Source organism: Coregonus lavaretus, assembly GCF_964263955.1.
Source record: "Coregonus lavaretus genome assembly, contig: HAP1_SCAFFOLD_1167, whole genome shotgun sequence".
Lineage (NCBI taxonomy): Eukaryota > Metazoa > Chordata > Actinopteri > Salmoniformes > Salmonidae > Coregonus > Coregonus lavaretus.
Genome location: NW_028162794.1, coordinates 64,863 through 86,320, shown reverse-complemented (window position 1 = coordinate 86,320; position 21,458 = coordinate 64,863). Strand labels below are relative to the sequence as shown.

The 21,458-nt window shown below is 46.2% G+C and overlaps 1 protein-coding gene across 2 annotated transcripts in view; it reads right to left on the bottom strand.

The window, feature by feature from the left end:
* Positions 1-712: 712 nt before the first annotated feature.
* Positions 713-21,458, bottom strand: part of LOC311118835 (phosphatidylinositol-3,5-bisphosphate 3-phosphatase MTMR3-like) — a 29,593-nt gene continuing 8,847 nt past the window's right edge. Inside the window, exons 2-20 of one of the 2 annotated variants that reach the window (XM_084193613.1) lie at positions 18,483-18,562; positions 17,887-17,958; positions 16,413-16,502; positions 16,114-16,230; positions 13,769-13,851; positions 13,484-13,650; positions 13,282-13,378; positions 12,873-12,986; positions 12,354-12,565; positions 11,982-12,113; positions 11,666-11,777; positions 10,874-11,069; positions 10,501-10,686; positions 10,046-10,216; positions 9,573-9,718; positions 7,413-8,949; positions 7,048-7,158; positions 6,798-6,886; positions 713-4,702 (exon numbers count right to left, since the gene is read on the bottom strand). In XM_084193613.1, the coding sequence (XP_084049739.1) occupies positions 4,525-4,702; positions 6,798-6,886; positions 7,048-7,158; positions 7,413-8,949; positions 9,573-9,718; positions 10,046-10,216; positions 10,501-10,686; positions 10,874-11,069; positions 11,666-11,777; positions 11,982-12,113; positions 12,354-12,565; positions 12,873-12,986; positions 13,282-13,378; positions 13,484-13,650; positions 13,769-13,851; positions 16,114-16,230; positions 16,413-16,502; positions 17,887-17,889 (3,741 nt within the window). In that variant the 5' untranslated portion in view covers positions 17,890-17,958; positions 18,483-18,562 and the 3' untranslated portion in view covers positions 713-4,524. The remainder of the gene's footprint in view (positions 4,703-6,797; positions 6,887-7,047; positions 7,159-7,412; positions 8,950-9,572; positions 9,719-10,045; positions 10,217-10,500; positions 10,687-10,873; positions 11,070-11,665; positions 11,778-11,981; positions 12,114-12,353; positions 12,566-12,872; positions 12,987-13,281; positions 13,379-13,483; positions 13,651-13,768; positions 13,852-16,113; positions 16,231-16,412; positions 16,503-17,886; positions 17,959-18,482; positions 18,563-21,458) is intronic. The other variant, XM_084193614.1, reaches the window with a different exon arrangement.

The window sequence follows — 21,458 nt, the reverse complement described above, 5'->3', positions numbered from 1 at the left end:
CTTCAGCTTTACAGACTGAATAGATCCCTTACTTTGAGCAGGATTCCAAATTCATTGTTTCTACATGAACAGTCTTCTTTTTGGATCAACTTTGTATGGTCCTCTTGACTAAATGGACTTTGATATCTAATTGCATATGATTGCTTAATAACAGTTGTCTTACCATACTAAATGGACAAAATAATGTTAGGCTACAAGTGTTCCTTGTGTTAAGTATACCTAAAATGGATAATAAGCTTTGTCTTTGATTTAAAACAGCAGGCAGTGGCGCTCGCTGACCATGCTCTCAGCTTGTTCTGGAGTCTGCTGCCTGCAGCTGCTTATTATGGTACAGATGTCCTGTTCTTACTTCGGTGCAGTGAACTATCTATGAAATCCAGTAATCGTCAGGGTTCGTCACTATTATCGCTTCTTTTTCAATTGATCAAAAAATATTACATTTGTCACATCAAAGAGCATGAGTAATTTAGAGCAGCAGTTGTTGCTTTTTTACCTTGATTTTTGGGCTGTGTTTTTCTGTCATGTATTCACATGAATTTGTATTCAATAAGTAAACATCGTTGCAAGACAACTAAAGGTTTTTCTTGATTTTTGTACATACATTAAAGATAATTGAGCAACCCCTCCAATGTGTCTAGATGTGTCCTTTTTTTGTACCATACATCTTGCATATCATTTTAGTTTTGCATGAGAATCTATTCCGGCTAGCAAATAACAGATGGAAATAGCCACTTTATTTTCCTTTCATTCTACATCAATGTAATGCTCTTTAAAGTAAATTCAACAAAACAAAATATTCATACTAAACAAAGGAGCACTTGTTACAAGAAACTGCTATGTCCTGTTACAGGAAACAGCTCAAAGTCTCCTTGGACCAAGGAGACATGAGAAGGTTGAAAGTGCTTTTTAAACATAAAGGTTAAAGGAGAAATACAAATCAAAAGCACATTAGTTATCCCTTTGTTACACAGGAGGTTGGTGGCACCTTAATTGGGGAGGACGGGCTCATGGTAATGGCTGGAGCGGAATAGTATCAAATACATGGTTTCCATGCGTTTGATGCCATTCCATTTGAGCTGTTCCGTCCATTATTATGAGCCGTCCTCCCCTCAGCAGCCTCCACTGCTTTAATAGAGACCTGTATTAGAACTGCGTGGCACCAGTCTCCCTCTGACATACACACACACACACACACAAACAAACACTTGCATTTACTCCGGATTCCTGGGCCATTGCAGGGATGCTACTTGATGGGCAGCTTCTTAAATCACGAGTGAAGAGAAATGAAAACGCAGCAGAAGTTCAAGATAACTCAAAACCCAAGTGGGCAAAGTGTAGGAAGGGATCCTCCAGACAGACAATAATGTGTAAATCCAACCCCTCCCACATACTCCCATCACATCCAGCTATGCCCCACAACAGCACCAAAACAAAAACAGGCTCATCCCTCATGGGAGTCCTTCTGTGGGTGACATAATACTGGATAGAACATCAGACTTTCATTTTCTGCTTTATTGTTTGATATATTTCTGTGGCAGTGTCTTGTTTGATAAACTGAAACGCTATGCAAAAAATTATTTTGTTTTTGCATTCATGGATTGTTAGCCAAGTTTGCTGCCCCTCATCATGCCTGTGATGGTGAAACTGCCCTACAGCCACTAGCCTCGACACGCCAGAGGGCGGCAGGGACACTGCTGGAAGCCAGAAGTAAATTAGTGTCTAAAGGAGCATTATTCTGGACCTAATTTAGCCCTCAATGTCAAACCTCAGTTTGGGAAATTATGACCAAAAAGACCTGCATGGCTTTGAGATCTAAAGCTATGGACTACTCAGCCCAGCCATTGAAATGTACACACTAGAAGCTATTCAGGGGGTCATTGAAAGAGATCAACAGTCCAAAGTTGTCTGCCCTCAGATGGTTTACAAGATGGCTGTCCAAACTATACATGGCCCTTTCGCACAGTCTGCTGATCAGAGTTTTGTGAATAATAACCAAATTTGCTGAAATCCTGTGATTCATTTGTGTACTGCTAGTACGACAAGTGTCACTATTGACGATTGGCAGTCTTGAAGGAGATCATTTTGGACATAGTCTAGGGTTGTATTTATACATTTAATGCTCCAATTGATAGCTTGTAAAACACAAAATCAATAATAACAAAAGGCCAATCTTGATGGTGAACATCTGAAAAGAAAATAACTACTATAAGCGCAGTGAGAATATCTCTGTGTGCACGTATGAGTGTGTGGAGCTCCTGTATGTGTGTATGGTAGAGGTAGTGTGTGCACGTAGTGTATATGAGTGGGGGTATAGTATAGGTTTATGTTGCTTGTTTTGGACCACCATTCTGTCAGTGCATAGGAATCTCACGGCCCTTAAGATCCACTACTGATAAACACTGATTATCCTGTGGCAATGGAATTGTCTAAATTTGAGACAATTCAAGAACAAAACATCAATAAATAATGAAAAGGTACTGATAGCAATAAATTGGAAAACCACTGCAGCATCAAAACAGGAACACCATGTCCTCGTAAAAAAAATAATAATCCTGTTTACAACAGGTTGCAAGTATAGTTTTTTCTGCAATCAACAAAAAGAAAAAGATAAATGAAAAAAAGGTTTTTGGTGACTAATTTAGTGAGCCACTATAAAAGGATTCTTCTATACAATCGTTTCTTAAATGCTATATACTTATGAATATATTATTTATTTTACAAAAATGTATCTTGAGAGGAGTATATTGAATGGCCCTTGGGCAGGGTAAGGTGTCTCTGAGGAGATGAAATAAGCGACTCTTCTCATTTCAGCTGGAGAAGACTGAGCTAACCAGCTAAGAGAAGAACACCCTCTAATGTCACTGGGATGTTCCACACAGACACAGTACTATACATTTCATCCCATTGTACTATCCAGCACTTCCTTGGTTTATATAGGACATTATACAATGGTGGTTATGAGGATGTTCCAAGGGAAAGATTGTGACGCATTTATGTCTCGCAATGAAACAGCACTAAAATATTAAGTTATGTTCAACGAATAGCAAGGGAGTTAGTAACTAACTAAGCAGTCAGTGTTGGGTAATTAATTCACCCATCCTGCAGATGAGGACACATTGGTAAATGACACAGGAGGAAACTGATACAGAAACACGACCGAAGCACATCCCTTAGTGACACCATGACAACCATTACAGCACTTCCTATTAAACCCTGATTGTGATGGATTGAACAACGTGATGTCATGTCCACTTCAGCGCCACCATGCTCCATGTGCCTGCTGGGTAAATTGGGGGGGGGTCATCCTAATTTGAAGTAATGTGCATGAAGGCAGAGTAAACAACTGCATTTTCACAGCCTTTCCTTGGCAGACAACCTTGAGCATATTTAGGTCTCTGATAATAAGTGACAATGCCAAGTTTCATTTATGCCGCGTTCAAAACAACTGGGAACTCGGGAAAAAACTAGCTCCGACTGGGAAAAACCTATTTGAACGGTCATCCAACTAGGAATTTCAACTCGTGAATTCGGGCCTCTTTCTAGAGCTCCGACTTTCTGACCTGAAGATCACTGACGTCATGATTTTACCTTGTATTGTTTTGAACGCGCCATTAGTTCAGAAGCTCTGTCATAATACCAGCTGTCAACATTATCTACACTCTGTCTGCTATTGGTGTGTGGCACTTATTCACACCAAGAGAGGGCAAAATGGAACCAGCTAGTAGAGGATTCATACTTTGATGCCATTCAAACGAACACTTATTAGATCTCAGTGACTCCCAAATCCCCTCCCTGCTTAGGGCAGAGTCCTTACTTCAGACACGTAACTCAAGTTGAAATTCTGCCCAAATTCATCCAGGTGTTCCCCAGAAGTCAATGGAAGGTCTTGCCATCACAGTCCAGCCCTATTCTGGACACTGGAAGCGGTTTCTGAAGCACTGGAGCTGTTTTTCATTTTGTCCGAGCTGTTTTTCATTCTGTCCCAAATCTCTCCACTGTCCAACAGGAAAAGTAACTAGGGGATGGATGATGGTACTACTCCTGTAAGAGAGAAATGTATGTGGGGTAAAAAACGCTTTTAAAAATGTTTCAGATGAACACAAGACCTCAAGAAGACTTTGCAGCATCATTCGGAGATGACCCTCTTGTGCCCCCCTGGACAGCAGGACCAGACAGGCCATCCTCGCTCTATCGCTGTCCCAGTCCAACACTACCTCGACGAACACTACCAGCAGTCCTCTGTGTGTTGTCACACACCCATCCTCCCCCCCGTCCATCTGTCCATTAATTCATTCCTGTGCATAACCACCATTCAAAGTGCTTAGCATCTAGCAAAAACACCTTGTTCACCGACCTCCACTACATCTGGCATTGTAGACCTATATACATGAAAATCCATATTTTGCAGCACACACATGTACATGGGACATTCTGCAGCTCCTGAGCTGGTCAGCAATGTGCCTGACTGTGTCAGTGGCTAGCTGGGTATTGGCTGGGGGGTCCGGCCTAGCCCCTCCCAGGGCCCTAGTTGGAGCTGTCTGTGATGGGTTCTTCCAGCTCCAGGTCCATGGGATTGGGAGCTGTATTGATCTGGAGGCTGCCGTAGCAGGTCTTACACACACGGGTGGGCTCAAACAGCTGCTGGCTTGGCACAGGGATCTTCTGGTCGCAGCAGCTGGCACAGAATACATTCCCACAGTTCCTACAGGGGGAGACATTGAGACAGCACAGGTTCAGTCTCCATCACAGAGGGGCTGTTTAATGGGTATAAGAGAAAAACCCATGCAGCAATTAAAAGTAAGACCCTTTGATTAATATGTAGGGCAAAATCTTTATACTCATCATAACTTGTAATACTGACACCCTGATAAGAAAACCTGACTGGCTGCACTTCATCAGGGAAATGCAACTTTTTAAAGTGGTCCCGAGTAAATATAAACCCACAAATCACCCTGGACCATCCAGGCTGGTCACATACAGTACTGTAGGTCTTAAAGGACTGAGTGGACTCCAGTAGCATGCTGGCTGGTGGGGTGCGATGCAGGGGGCAGCATGCTGTCAGGATGTGAAGGGCCTACAGTAGGTACAGTATGATGAGGTGCTATGGTGGTGTGTGGGGGGGGGGTCCATTGTCCCGTGGTTCTGTATGTTATCAGACTAGTGGCTCAACACTTAGGTCACTGATTAGACATTTCCAGGTGGAAGTATTGGTGAAATGCCTGAAAACCAAAACCTCCCCTATCGCCCACTCACTAATGCACCCCTTGCACTGCCATGAAAAACAGGTGTGTTGTTAATACATCTTTTCAGACAACTGCCAGCCACTCTCAGCTTCATGCTCATACCTTCCACATGACAAATGACCAGACAGGAGCTGGCCATCAGGGTCATGTGAGAACCATCTGAGAGTTTCTTAAGGAGAATGCTGCCAACATAAAGTGACTGAGTGGGTTGGTTTTACAGTAGGCAGGGGGTGGGTTAGTTTAGGATGAAGTCAACCAAAAAGGTGGAGCAATGCAGGATTAGAGGGAGGGGAGGTGAGAGGGGAGAGGGGGAGGGGGGACAGTGGAGCCGTATCTCACCAGGCCTCTTGGACAGGCTCCCTGTCACTGTGGAGGAGAGGAGGGTACAGAATGGAGCAACCATCAGAGAGAAGCCCAGACCAGACTCACACACTGCTCTCTCATCTAGTCTACACTGCTAATACAGACAACATATCTCCCTATCACACTCACTCAGACACTGTAGAAACCCTACTTTCCCAGTTCCATACATAAACACTAGACCTCTTTACATAGGCTACTCCCATTATGGCACGGATTCAAAAACTTTCCACAAGTTTCCTTCACTGTGGTCTTGACTGGATGATACCAGTAGCACAGAAAAGGTCTGTCTTGAATGGCCTTTATTTATGCTGCACATTCAAACAATCTTTAAATTACACTACATGTCTGCAATCAGCCCTACAGTGTAGCAAACGTCACAAATAACCCATATGCTAACATATTGCCAACAAGCTAATTGTCATGTAAGGCCTTTACAGCTGGGCTCAAAGCCAAGACACCTTGTAAAACTCCAGTTTGCATAACAGGGAAAAAACTAAATGAAGATGCTTTTTAGGCTACAATGTGGCATTGTGAGCATTCTGTTGGACCGGGACCAAAATGGTGCCGGTAAACTAGTTTGCTGACTATGGCTTAACCAAGATGATGATGATAGTAAACAACAAAGTGAAAAGCAGACAGCATATTGATATGCAGCTTTTGAAGCAGCATGGAAATCTAAATAGCAGTGGCAACATGTTGAAGCTGTCCCACATTGGCCCAGAGAACAGGGGAAGTAGAGAGGATAACAATATGAGGAAATGAGAAAACCAAAGAGGCAATGCAGAGACTACAGCACCTGCATGGCAGATCTGTCCAATTCATAAGCACATCCACAACATCCATGAAGAAAACTAAATATTTGTCTTCTCTCACAAAACGGTAATGATAGAATGACAATTTTCATTGTCATTTATCATTGATGCCTGCGCATAATAAGGCAAATCACATTACAACACCTGAATTACAGGCGATACATTTGCAAAGCAAAAAAAAGACCCAAACGAACAAAAGCAGGAAGCTCTGGGAAAGAAGAAACAAAACGAGTAGAAAACAAACTGAAATCAACAAGCTTGAACTGAGACAGTGTCTCCTTAGCTTAGTCTCATCACATCAGAAGTGATAGTAGTGTGTCTGAGGGCAGCCAGGGCCCAGTCAAAACCATAGCAAGGACAAGAGCCTGTGGTTGGTTACCTGCAGTGATGCTTCCTGGTGGCGAGCCAGAACCTACTCTCACACCCGTAGCACTGGGCTGCCAAGTGGTCCGGGTACCAGCGGGTCACCTGCAACAGGCAGCCAAACGGCAGTTCTCAGCTAGCATCTTAAGGTCAGCCAAACTTTATCTGTGAACTCCCAGTCTCTACAGCCACTATAGTCCATCATTCAACTTCCACCCCTCATACCTGTCCCCTATTGTAGCATCTCATTCAGCCAGGCAGCTTACCTCACTGTCATTCTTGTCCACCTGCTCCCAGCTAGCCTCTGAGAAGAGCTCTGTGCTGCAGCGTGACAGGCAGTTAGCGTCCAGGTTATACTCCGAGTCTGTCATTGAGGTCTGAGTGAGAGGGAATGAGACAACAGAAACACAGTATCTTTGTAATTTCACATCTGACTAAATATGAATAATTACGTGGTTCTCCCCTCAAATGTCTAGTTCCTGAAAGTTTCCTCTACTTCTCACAAATACTAAACATTTTCCTCAGCACTATCAGTCTGATCAAATCATTTTTGAAACTCCTCACTCAAATCAACTTAGTCACGGCTCTTAACTGCCAAGTCATCTCTCTGCAGGGTGAGGCCGAGTCTTACCACTTCGTCTCCCATGTCTCCGTTGATCCTGAGGGACGCTGCGTGGTGATGGCTCTCCAGGCGGCTCCACAGCTCCTGCACCTGCTTCTTCAGTGTCTCTACCTCCATCTGGTGGCCTGCCTCGATCTGCCTCAGCCGCTGCTGGATGGCATCCGTGTGTAGCGTCAGCCCGTCGTCGTCCAGGTGACTGCGGGCCGGCTGCTCGGGGCTGGGTGTGGCAGCGGGGCGCCCCAGTAGGGTGTGGAGGCAGCGGTGCTGGGAGCAGCTTCCCCGGCGGTGGTGGGTCAGGGAGCTGCAGGAGGCCAGGGACACCTGGCGGCTCAGTGGGGCCCGCTCCCCATTCACCTTGTGAGGGCCACTGCAGGGCTCCCCCTCCAAGCTCTCGCCATTACACAGACCATCCCTGCTGGGATCAGCACTCAAAGACTGGAAGGCACTGATGGAGGGCCGCTTGTGTCCTCCATTTGAAATCCTGGGTGCCCCCTGCTCTGGCTCTGCCTCCCCGTTCATTCTCCTGTGGCAGGGGGGTTGACTCCTGCCTTCAGTGCAGGGCTTGGGGCCTGGGCAGACGGGTACATGCACTGGGGCCTCTGGCCTGGTGCAGGCCTCTTCAGTCAGAGTCTCTGTTGAGCTCTCCATGAGGGAGGCCCCCTTGTCAACCTGCACCAGGACCTCATAGAGGTGTCTGCTGGACTTAGGCTCTGGTGGAAGGTGATTCTCAGCAGCCTCTGGTGTCATCTCTCCAAAGCCATTGGTCATAGTTCTAGGGGCAGCGGGGGCTGGCTGGGCTGGGCTGGGGGTGCTGGTGCTAGGGTTGTGGTCTGGCTCCTCCTGGGCAGTACAGTTCTCCAGAACCTGTTTCACCAGCTCCTCTTCCGGCTCCTCTACCGCCTCCTGCTCCTTTGGAAAGTCCGTGGGACTGGCTGGAGAGACACTAAACTCCTCCTCAGGTTCATCTGTGCCATTCTCTGGGTGATGCCCATTAGTGATAGTCTCAGCCCCATTGATGTTAGCTTGTTTATCAGTCTCAGCATCACTGGTGCTGACCTCTTTCTCTGTCCCTGTTCCATTAGCGTTAGCATCAATCAGAGTTTGAGCCACGGCAATAGGAGGAGCAGCAGCGTTAGCCTCTCTCTGAGCATCGGCACCAGCCTCCTCCTCCGTTGCTTCCTGGAGAATGTTCTCCATCTGTCCCTCTGCCACAGTCAGCTCAACGGAGAGCTCCATCTCTTCTCCTGCTGCTAACAACCCCTTGGAGGCTCTGTCTCTCAGCTCAGTCTGCCCTCCTTCAGGGCTGTCCTCCGGCTCAGAGTCGGCCGTGCCTGCCTGAGGCCCTGCTGCTCCAGGCTGGCCATTACCCCGCCCATCCTGAGCTCCCCCTCCGTCGGGCCCCACAGCGATGTTGAGCTCCAGAGAGCGCCGGTGGTCCTGCCACTTCTCATTCAGGTTTGGGTCACTGGAGCGCCGGTTGGGGGCAAGCGAGCTCCCCAGCTCACACGCGCTGGGCAAGTTATCGAAGGAACGGGTCTTCGGACGTCTTTCGAGGGAGGAAAGAGAGGAATTGAGTTGATTAGCACATGGAAAAAACAGCCTTTTATCCCATAACAATGGCTCTGTATCTTTGAGGCCTCATGATTGAAGTGGAGGCTGTGTTTATAATCAGGTAATCATATTAGAGTGTTCAGGATTAAGACATGAATGTCCACAAATGGAAAATACGGAGTGACGCATAGCTCAAGTGATTGAGAAGATGATGTAAGATTAGCGTTGTAATCAAATGTTACCCCCATAACCTATTGATCAAAGAAAAACTAAAAACAGACAGTTAATCTTGCACAGAAAATTAAATATGGAACGTATTCAGCACTGTTTTTGAAACACGTCCTCAACACAGTTATCGTCAATAACAAATTACCACAAAAATACCTTGCGGTATGTTGATGTTGTTGTAAACAGCCTCAACCTACTTATTTTTCTCTTTTCAAGACACTGACAAAGTCATGAGAGATGAAATAAGCAGAGGATAAAAACGCTTTGCATCTCCCAGACCAATCATTGTGTGAGTGAAAAGCAGTTACAGAGCGAGGTCCCTCTGGCTGTGGTGCCCTCAACCTGGGTCTATCTTACATCAGGGAGTAGGGAGCAGAGTGGCAGGCTCACCTGCCCATGGGAGTGTCCTCAGGGTTGGCGCCTGGCACAGGATAGGGTGCACACGACTCGTCAGAGGGCGTGGTGGGGGAGGAGCTGGGAAGGTATACTGCCGTCCACAGCATCAGGTTACGCACATGACACACTGGGTGGAGCACCTACAACAGACAAAACTTTAGATATAGGAATATACAGAGGGTTGTACATAAATATAAATATATGTGACAGACAAAATATTCACACTTGAGCAAGCAAGGCAAGAAAGTACAATGTCAACAAAGTGGCCACAAAAACAGTTTTAAATAGATAAGATGACATTGTTTGTGTCATAAATTAAGTTTAGGTCTAGGACCATGAACATTTTAAGTAAACAAATTTAAGTTATAGCACTCTTGAGCGTCCCCTAAAAGTCCCCCCCCCCCATTGTATTTAAGGCATGGAAGACTGTTCCAATATAAACGGGTGAGCAAACAGAGCAGACATACAGTCTCGGAGTGGGAGGAGTAGAGCATGTTCCTCAAGGCGCGGTTGGCTGGTCGCAGCAGTGACCACACGGAGCAGGTCCTCTCCCGAACCTGACGGTCCTCCCTCTCCTTCCCACTGTTGCACAGGAAGGTGCCAAACAAACAGGAGTAGGAGTGCTGCACCATCTTCACCTGCACAGAAACACACAAACATGCAGGAGCATGCTCACATCTCAGGTATGATCATGATAGTGAGATTAAAAAAGGCCATGCATCTCTGAGCCTCTCCAGGGTAATTACATTTCACGGTCTCACAGCCAGATAAAGATAGTAACTCACTCCAACAAAATTTGACTGTCATTCATCCTAATCCAAATATAAAAATGTGAGTTGCATCCAATTCTGTGATCTAATTCAGATTCCTGACTAAGTGAGTTTGATTCCATCATACTCAGGTCTATGGTCATCCTCCTCACCAGGAAGGCCTCATTGAACTCAAAGGAGCATGGGAACTGCCTTTGGAGCTGGTGAACACAGTCCAGCCACTGCAGGAAGACCGGGCAGCGCTCGTTCAGGTCCTCAGAGTTCTCCCCGTGGCCACAGCGGTCAGCAAACTTATGGCCAAAGTCCAGCCACTCAGTCTCCACCAGCACCTGGAAGCCCTGTAGAGAAATCATACCAACAGTAAGAGATACATTTCAGTCAAAATGGATGTTATACTTTAAGAGGGGCACATACGCATTTCTTCCAGCCATGTAAATGTGCCTCTATGTCTAATTATTAAATCAACCTAAAATGTTCCTATACACAACAATCAACAGGGCCCAATGATCGCCCCAGCCAGCCTACCTCAATGGTGCGGTAGTATGGGTCCAACAACAGCTTGGACAGGGCAGCGATCTGGGGCGTGCGGTCCCATCCGTCAGAGCAGTGCACCAGAACAGGTCTGTGGTCGCGGTCCACAGCGTTCACCACCAGCAGGGCAGCCTTCAGCAGCAGAGACAGGTGCTGCAGCCACTTGGTGCTCTCCAGAGCAGACAGCCAGCTGCAGAGGGAGAGAGATGGTTAAGCCATCTCCTGAATGCACAGCCTCACTGTAGTGTACATAAACTACTCACATACACTCAGTCACACCAAGCACTGACTTAAACACAACAGCTCATCTTAGATACAGACAAACCAAAGACCTCCTCTAAATGTGATGAGCAAAGAGGCTCTTATACAAACAATAAATAAAAACAGGGAGTTTTCAAGCTGTCCCAAATCAAAAATATGTATCTTTAATATGTCTGTTTCATTGAATTTGACCATAGTTATGAAAAGTGTTTACTATTATTGCGTCTGAGTACTTTCAACAATGTGCTCTTGGTTTAAGGGAGACATTGTGATTAAATTACAAATGGCAGAGTGGAATGTGGGAGTTCAGATGGAAAGAGATCCTTTAGCTGTGGGCTGGGCCAGGTTCCTAAACCAGAACCAGATGTGTTGGCAAGGCCAAAACACAGCTGGAGTTACTACAGTTACTGAGCCACCATGGCAACAAACTGGAGTGGAGTAGATGGTCTCTACTTGTGTAATTCATCTTGGATTGTGAGTCCAGTCGGAATGGACCTCCACTACAGTGGTAGAGGCACAACTCACTTCGCCGGGTCGGGCATCTGGGTGCAGAGGAAGCGCAGAGACTGGAAACTCTTGCGGATGGAGTGGATGTTGGCCATGCCCATGAACACCACCTCACAGTTGGGGTAGTACTCTGTATGGAGGAGGAGATGGTGAAAGTCAGTTTGTGGCAAAATAACATATCATTAATCCCAAAACAACTACTCTAGGGCAGAAAATAACAGTACAGATTGTGAGTTTGGACAGTTTTTCTGTTGACATTAAGTTGACAACCTGCTTCCATGCAAACCCATTGACAGTCTCCTGAATCCACTGGCCCAGAGAGGAGCCGTCTTACCTGGGCATTCACAGCCCCCTCCCTTGGCCCTGTTGGCCACAGCGGCTGCATATGACCTGGCATCCAGGATCAGCAGCTTTTGTGGCTGGATGGCCAGCGTCTCTACCTCCGAGCTGTTCGTCAGCGACGATTCTGACACACAAAGAGACACAACCTGAATTAAATCTCTACATAGGTTATGACAGTCAGTATTATCAAATAAAAGCAGTAATACATGTGATGGCCCCTCAGACAAGCCCTGACAGGCCCACATTGCACAAACAAGTGTCTGCAGCAAAGCCACACAAACAGATAGGAAGGTGCTGCTTCAGCACTCTGTGTGTATGGTATGGTGTGTGAGAATTTGTGCATGTTTGTGTGTTGTGGACTGACCGAAGTCAGTGTCCACGAGGTCATTGGCGCCGATGATTCCATTGGTTCCATTGATGTAGGATCCGTTTGCCAGGTGTTTGCAGGAGCTGCAGTCCACAGCACAGGCCCTGGCGATGGACTGGACCAGGTGCTCGTCGTCTGCATTCCTCCAGCCCCACCAACTGACCTCCGGCTGGCCGCAGCGGGCGATCACAGCCCCACTGCTCTGGTGCCTGGAAGAGAGGCATGGGACAGTCAGGTGACACGTAACAGAACAGACTGCACTGTGTGGGAAAACAACATGGAGCAACCCTGATCCATGTGGCCTCTGGAGTCAATAACACTATCAATAACAAGGTATCCTGTGAAAGGATTGGGTCCAAAAAACGTACATATGCAAAGATGGAACCCCCCTTACTCACGCAACACACCTCAGGGTGAAAGGAGTTGTCCTTGCTTTGCATTGTATTCGCAGACAACCTAACCCTGTTCTCTCTCACTGACTAACAACACTACACACAGACAGAGAGAAAGCCCCACCTGAACACAACGGCCGGGAACCTCTTCCAGGAGCGGAAGGCTGCCACGTTCTCCAGCTCCTTGTCTGTGATCCAGGCTGGCACCAGGAGCTGCTGCGGATAGCTGGAGCACAGCCTGGCAACACCAGGTGAGAGAGGAGCAGGGGTTAGAACAGGAGGGGGGCACAGGCTGAGTGATGCCTCTAAAAAGCCCCTATCCTCGGACACCTAATCGTGGACAAGGCCCTTATCTACAGGAGGCTCATCACCACTGGAGGACAACAGTACAACCAGCCTCTGTATCAGACACACAGAGCAGTGTGTGCAGCAGGATGACAGCAGACAGTTATCATGTCACTACCCTAGGAGGCCTGGTAATCAGATCAGCCCTGTAGGATGCAGGCTGTCAGGGGGCTGTTGGCTGCTCATACCGGAACTTGCTGTTGATGTCAGATATCCTCCAGGCGTTTTGAGTGTCAAAGCCCATCCTCTCCACCTCGTTCTTGAACCAAGAGGTCACATGCTCTCCTAACGGGGCACACAGGGACACAGAGGAGATGTGAGATGAGACAAGATGAAGGGAAGGACTTAGGTCTGTCAACACTGAGGACACCGGTGTCCCGGTCAGCGTACCTGGCCTGCACAGCTCCCCGTGCTGCTCCTTCTCCCCGGCGTACACATCCACACACCAGGCATGGAAGGGGAAGGAGAAGAGGTCCTCCAGGCAAGACGGAGGGCGGACCGCAGTGTTCAGCCGCTTCAGCCACTCCTGACACTGCTCTAAGGTGGAGAACTGACACCTGGGAGACAAGTAGCACAATCATACGTACTAGCTATAGGCCTAAACCAAGACATGAACATCAGCAAAAATGTTACTTGCAATATGCATGCATGTATTGTTTCAGTTGGTCCTCCTACCTGACGACCTTACAGTCCTTGCAGGTGACATGGAGCTGGAACATGTCACGACACTCCACAGTCTCTATGAGCTGCAGAGGGACCTGGTGAGAGAAGAAGTACACAGACACAGGAACTGAACAGTCACACTCTGTACCACAATCTCCAAACCAGCAGGCTGACATTTTCCACACACAAATAACCTAGCTTCAGGCTCTAGGCCTACATGTGCTCAACATTTGCACTAGGGGATATCCTAAAGAAAGACAGCAGAATTCACAAGCACATGCAGTAAATGCTTGTGCAATATTGCCACCAATAAAATGTCTAAATTCCAAGCCAGTTAGTAGGCTAGTTCATGTTTCATGTTAAGTGTGATAATGCCGATCATGCAAGGAGTGCTAAAGGCTACACTGCTGTCCCCATGTAAATCTGAGCACATACTGCACCTCGACACCTACGGCTGCAAATGTAAACTAGCTGCATTAGTTGTCAAATGGCATTTCCCAGGCAAAGGTTGTCATTTTCACATCTCCTCGAGCACTGCCTTCCGATTTGATGTTCTTCCCTCGTGTACTGATTCAGTATGTAAAACTGTTGGATCATAGTGCAGTAAATGTTCATCTGCAGCCCTATCATCTCACATTTACTGTCTATTAAACCCTCATCTGATCTTGGCAAATACCATCAAAACTATAGTATTATACTTAAAGGTCCAGTACGTAGCTTTGTGGGCAACTCGAGGCGTAAGTTTAGCTTTTGTGTCTTTTTACTTTCGGTTTTGTACACCAGCTTCAAACAATATATTTTTTGTTATTGAAAAAATCTATTTCACAGCGGTTTAGATCGTACAATCATTCTCAACACCCCTCAAACTCAACTCTGGACCTCGAAGCCAGTTCTACTGCTTTTTTTCTGCTTCCATTGTTCCCCTGTAATCAGGGACTGATTTAGACCTGAGAAATCAGGTGGGTGCAATTAATTATCAGGTAGATCAGAAAACCAGCAGGATCCGGACCTCGTAAGAGTTAAATACCCCTGCTCTACACTATACATTGCTTGTTTGGTCACAAACTGAAATTAGGCGAACATTATAGCATTTTTGCAAGCAGGTAATGGCAGAGCAAAGAGTTTCACCCAAAATCACATTTTCTGCTCTGCAGTGACTCAGAGGGGAGTGCAGCGAATGCTGTTTCACAATTCCAGCACGGTCCAATGCCATGCATAATGGACAGGCGGTCAGTGTTCAACGGGTTAACACACACACACAGTTGCCATGATGTCATCCACCCCAGCCCAGTCTGTGGGCAGGGCACCACACTGTGCATGCAGGGGCTGCTGGGTACTTACTGACACCTCACAACAACTGTCACTCTGTTGTTCAAAACAAAACAGGAGAGACAATAAAGAAAAGGGAAACAGAGTTAAAGCTGTGTCTGTGCTGCTGCCTGGCCACACATTCCTTACGCTCGCACATCCCGCGGCTCTGTTTTAATTCCTGCTCTCTAATCTACATCTGACCACACCATGAATTCCTTGGATGCTTGTTAACGGCCTGCCTCACTGCGCCAGCACTTTACCGTCCCATCCAAATGTGTGAAGAGAACACACTCTGTTGTTTCATGGAACATAGTGAGATTCAGTTCCAATATAACACGACTGACTGACGGCAGCAATGGAAAAAAAAATCTAATAGGTGAGCTAGCCGGTAAGAACTGGAACATTCTAACACACTGTTAGTGTGGAGGTGATTGAACAAAAACGTCCCTGTATACCTCAAAACATGCCGATCCAAAAGGAGAACCTGCACAACTGTACAGCAATGCTGTTTATCACTACGGTACTATACTACAGTACTACACCATCTCAGGATGGTGAGACGAAGTGAAGCAGTGTCATTTGTTTGAAATGGGGGGAATTTTCTGTACTAAGACCAGTGTAATGATGAGATGTCAATTTAAAAGAATAACTACACATTGGTAACATATGGTCTTTATATAGACAACATGGCAAAAGGGGGAGAGGGCGGAAGTGTTGTGCATCCCTGACGGGATCTTTGCAACCATGGCAACGGCGAGTGGAAAGAGAAAAGCAAACGACTGAGAATGCCCTCTCCAGACTGCCTGCCTGCCTTGTTACCACAACAGTAGTGGCACACTGTCACTGGACCCATCACACAGTCTCCATTCATAAAAAGTCAAGGTACACAGAGACTGGAGACAATAGGGTTTCACTTTACTGACCAGCTGTAGAGTTTCTTCAGACACTTAGGCACTGTCTGTGAAATTAAAGTGTGTGTTAGGCTGGGTGATAAACTGTGTGCTATCAAGTACCTAGCCTTCATTTAGTTAGTAGGCAGTACTTACGTTGACGATTGACTCTTTGAACTTGATGTGGAGGCGGTAGCTGGACATGGCGATGATGGCATCCTCCGCTCTCCCCACATACTTTGTGAACTCACCATGCAGCTCGGGAAAGGGCACCTGGCACCACAAGAGGGAAGTTATCAAAGGGCACAGAACCTTATCACTTGAAAAGGTGCCATATAAATACACACCTACGTACTGTAAATTACCATTACAAACACATTTAGAATGACTTTGCGATAACTGTACAGGCATGACTTGGCATTGTGCTAACCAGCTCCGACAACTAGTGTTCTCACCTGCAGGCTCTCCTCCTCCAGGACTGGGGGCTTCTTGGGGAAGATCTGATTGGCGTGGATAGATTCCATGCTCTGCGGACCCTCCTCCTCCTGCAGAACATATGTAGTTGATTATGTGGAATGTCCAGTGTCTTGTAAAATAACTCAATAGTCCACTACTATCCCCATTCACTGGTTACAATCACCTTCGACTGTAGCCATTCTCCAACCACTCCCACATTTAACCTAATCTGTTTTCATACCTCTAACAGTAACTTAATTGAATAGGCTTTCAAACAGCCACTGATGAAGCCAAATGTAATCAGAGGAGTGTTGATGCTAAAACCAACTATAAATAGTGAGGACACACGTGAGGAGCTCTTTGATGTTGCATACCAACTTCCCAATTTAAGATTAGCATATTTCAGAAACCCACAGAGGACATTTATTTGATGGTAATGTGAGGCATGAACACATAAGCAGTTAAATTGTTTTTATTCAGGGACTAAATTGGTGAAAAATGTTTAGACTGCCTTCTGAAACAGGGAGGGCTATAGCAGAAGGCTGTACTCTATGCTCTGTCCCGGTCTGTTTCAGCCACACCATGGGGCCCATGGGCGGTAAGGCTAGGACACTATAGGAGTCCAGTCTAGTGAGAGCATGATGGCAATACTGGCAGTGACAAAGAGAGATTAGGGTGGTCTGGTCCATAGACATTGCAGATAAAGGACAGGGCTGGGGCAGCAGGCTGCTGGCTCAGCACGACCATCCCACTAACTGATTGTGTCTGGGAGCCAAGCTGACACAGAGTGTCCTGTCCTGTCCGCATGGCTGGGGTAACACTTTGCAGGGGCCAGTCAGAGGGCAGGCACAGGAACGCATAACACACACGGTCAGACACACACACACAGGCAGAGACACACACACGGTCAGACACACACACACGGTCAGACACACACACACGGTCAGAGACACACATAAAATACATACACATCAGGGATTTAAGATCTGAAAGACACTCGCCCATCAGGCAAACCAGGAGTATTTTTTGGTTGACCGAAGATAAACACATAAAAAAAATAAAAAAAATGTATAACAATAAATCTCCTTCCCAATGGGGCAACCTCCACAAGCAGGCTCAACTTGCGCGACTGCTCAGGTCACTTGCCCCGAGTTATAGGGCAATCCTTAATTTCAATCCCCGCACACACACGTTTTCCGAGCAAGGTTTATGATTGACCAAGATGTAACTCATATCACATGCAGTGGTAATACTACTCCATATCACCATAACACTGAAAGGCTTCCAGTCAAAATAAAAGACTCCCTGCTGAAGCACTGTGTCCGATGCAACCGTCTAGCTACCAGTAAACACAGCTGATTTAAAAGGCTGAAAATCAATGGAGAGTTTCCGATTCTGCAGACAGCACACACACAGATCGCAGCTATTCTTCACAGGTAGATAGAAAACAGCCATGATGAGGATGCACTTTACCATGGCCCTTGTGAAGGAGTGTGGGTCACTGGACAAGGAACAGGCCTTCTTCACTGGACCCCAAATCTATGTCTGTAGAGAGTGGAAGAAGGGGAAATAAAGAGAAAGATGCTGCTAATGCTTTACTGCTTAATCTTACACAACAATCTCATTTGATTGCTCCATAAAACTGACTTCAGTAGGTTTATCTTATTGCAGAGGTTCACTTGTAAACAATCCCTCATTAACAGTGATCACATGGATGAGAGTAACACCCTGCAGTACCTGGATTTGGAGTGCAGGGCACATAAACAGTCATTCTGTGTCACATGTAGAAAATGAAATGCAGCCCTTATACAGACATTTTACATTTTAGTAATTTAGCAGACGGTCTTATCCAGAGCGACTTACAGTTAGTGAGTGCATAAATGTTTTTTCATACTGGTCCCCCTTGGGAATCGAACCCACAACCCTAGCGTTGCAAGCACCATGCTCTACCAACTGAGCTACACAGGACCAAGATGTTATTTTCAATAGGTTGTTATCACTTAAAAATGATAGGAAGCTAAACTAACTGAGTAGTGACTACTGTGATGTGCACCAGTTTTGCTACGTACCAAAGAGAACAAGCAACAGATGAGGTGCTATCCTGATGATCCTGTTTTGAAAATGTCAGTTAGAGTGAAGACATTGAATTCTGTAGGAAAAGAGAGAACATGAAACTAGTTATTATAAGGAATGAACAAATGGTTAATTTGCTAACTCTTCTAAACATCCCAAACAGCTTACTTTTCACTGGAACATTCAATCTACAATATACCTTTTCATTCCCTGGTAAATATAGCTGTGCTGATGGTTACAGTAGGCTGCAAGTGAGGTGAGAGACACCACTTAAAACACATTTATGGAATGGAAAGAAGCCATTTACGTAACATGGGTCTTGTCCAGTTGGGCCACAGTATACTATCCTCATCAATACTGATGGGGGGGAGGAGTGGGGAATTATAAAAATAAATAACAAAATCGATACAGCTAGTGCATTCGGAAAGTATTCAGACCCCTTCCTTTTTTCCACATTTTGTTATGTTACAGCCTTATTCTAAAAAATCCTCATCAATCTACACACAATACCCCATAATCAGGGCTCCCGAGTGGCGCAGCGGTCTAAGGCAGTGCATCTCAGTGCTTGAGGCGTCACTACAGACCCCCTGGTTCGATTCCAGGCTGTATCACAACCGGCCGTGATTGGGAGTCCCATTGGGCGGTGCGCAACTGGCCCAGCGTTGTCCGGGTTTGGCCGGTGTAGGCCAGTAACCAAAAATCTCCATTTAATTCATTTTAAATTCAGGCTATAAACGCAACAAAATGTGGAAAAAGTCAAGGAGCGTGAATACTTTCTGAAGACACTGTACATTTTGGGAGTTCAGACATAAAGGCTATTGTTAGAAAGATTAAGTTATCGTCTATTACAGTCAAATAATGTCTAAGCGTTTCGGTATCCATATGACCGATTCTGTTGGACCAAACCTCAAATGCAAATAGCGAGTTTAAATTGCTTTTTGTCAGAGGAAGAAGTTATTTTGTCTTTGCTGTGAGTGGAAGGGGCTTGGTGTCTATGCATGTGGGAAGGTGCACAGTGTACACAGCACAGAGGGAGATGAAACCAAAAAGACACAGAACGCTCATTAACAAAAGTATAATAATGTAAACCTCAATTTCTTCGATACAGGCATTTGGAACATTGCGCTAAAACATGAATTTGAATTAATTCGATATATCGCCCAGCACTATAACAGAGGCATTTTGCATTATTTTACCTTTACATTGCACCTTCATTGTCTCATCTCTGTTCAAGATTTGCAACCTGCCTGCCTGCATTAACAGTCCCACATATGCTTGTAAATGTCAGACCCTGCAGACTGAAACAGCACGATTCCTTTCTGAACTGTAGAATCTGAACCTACTAGATTGTGAACACCTAGGCACAGCCTAAAGGGACGTAATTCTGTCACCCGACTGAGGCGAGAGCTATGTTAGCAGTGCATGCTCCAGAGGCACCCTCCTCCTCACTGGCACTGACTGATAAAACGTATCTGTCACACACACACACACACACACACACACACACACACTGGTGCGTGGACACACCAACAGAGCATGTTGTTTATCTCAGCGGGCTCGTGACCCATGGCCTCGGCTCAGTCTGGCTCTGTGTGCAGAGTCACACAGGGCAGAGCTAAGCCCCTTAGCGCCTCAGTCCTGTCCTGTGACTACCATGCATCTGATCTGAACCTGCAGCACTCAAGCAAAGGCTTAAACCATAATCTCTCAAAGTGAATACTTCCCATCTCAGTGACATAAGGAGGATATGAGGAAATAGAGTCAGAGGATCTGTGTGACGTTATGGGGAAGAGTAAAGTTTGAGTAGTTGCATGTGCATGAGCTGGTCTCGAGAACCCAAGAAGGCTTACAACTTCCCCTTTATTGGGTTCTCAGCTGAACATATGGACCACAGCTCCATGTGAACTACAATCCCGATGCTCTGTTTTAATGTTTAGAAACGTTAATAATCCTCGCTTGCGATAGAGTATTGGAAACCTTTGGAACTTAACTTTCATACCAGAAAGAAATAACCTTCCAAATACAAAAGATACACTTACTGTGCGCAGTTTAACAATTTTGCTCCCGGCTGTTTTCACCGCCTCCAGCCGAGGTGGCAACAACACATCGTCTCTCACCTTGTGCTAGCATTTCCATTGGGCCATTCCATTCCACATTTCCAGCTGGATCGCATGTGTTTTTCTCAAAATAAATAAATATATACACTGCTCAAAAAAATAAAAGGAACACTTAAACAACACAATGTAACTCCAAGTCAATCACACTTCTGTGAAATCAAACTGATTAACAATAAATTTCACATGCTGTTGTGCAAATGGAATAGACAACAGGTAGAAATTATAGGCAATTAGCAAGACACCCCCAATAAAGGACTGGTTTTGCAGGTGGTGACCACAGACCACTTCTCAGTTCCTATGCTTCCTGGCTGATGTTTTGGTCACTTTTGAATGCTGGCGGTGCTTTCACTCTAGTGGTAGCATGAGACGGAGTCTACAACCCACACAAGTGGCTCAGGTAGTGCAGCTCATCCAGGATGGCACATCAATGCGAGCTGTGGCAAGAAGGTTTGCTGTGTCTGTCAGCGTAGTGTCCAGAGCATGGAGGCGCTACCAGGAGACAGGCCAGTACATCAGGAGATGTGGAGGAGGCCGTAGGAGGGCAACAACCCAGCAGCAGGACTGCTACCTCCGCCTTTGTGCAAGGCGGAGCATGAGGAGCACTGCCAGAGCCCTGCAAAATGACCTCCAGCAGGCCACAAATGTGCATGTGTCTGCTCAAACGGTCAGAAACAGACTCCATGAGGGTGGTATGAGGGCCCGACGTCCACAGGTGGGGGTTGTGCTTACAGCCCAACACCGTGCAGGACGTTTGGCATTTGCCAGAGAACACCAAGATTGGCAAATTCGCCACTGGCGCCCTGTGCTCTTCACAGATGAAAGCAGGTTCACACTGAGCACATGTGACAGACGTGA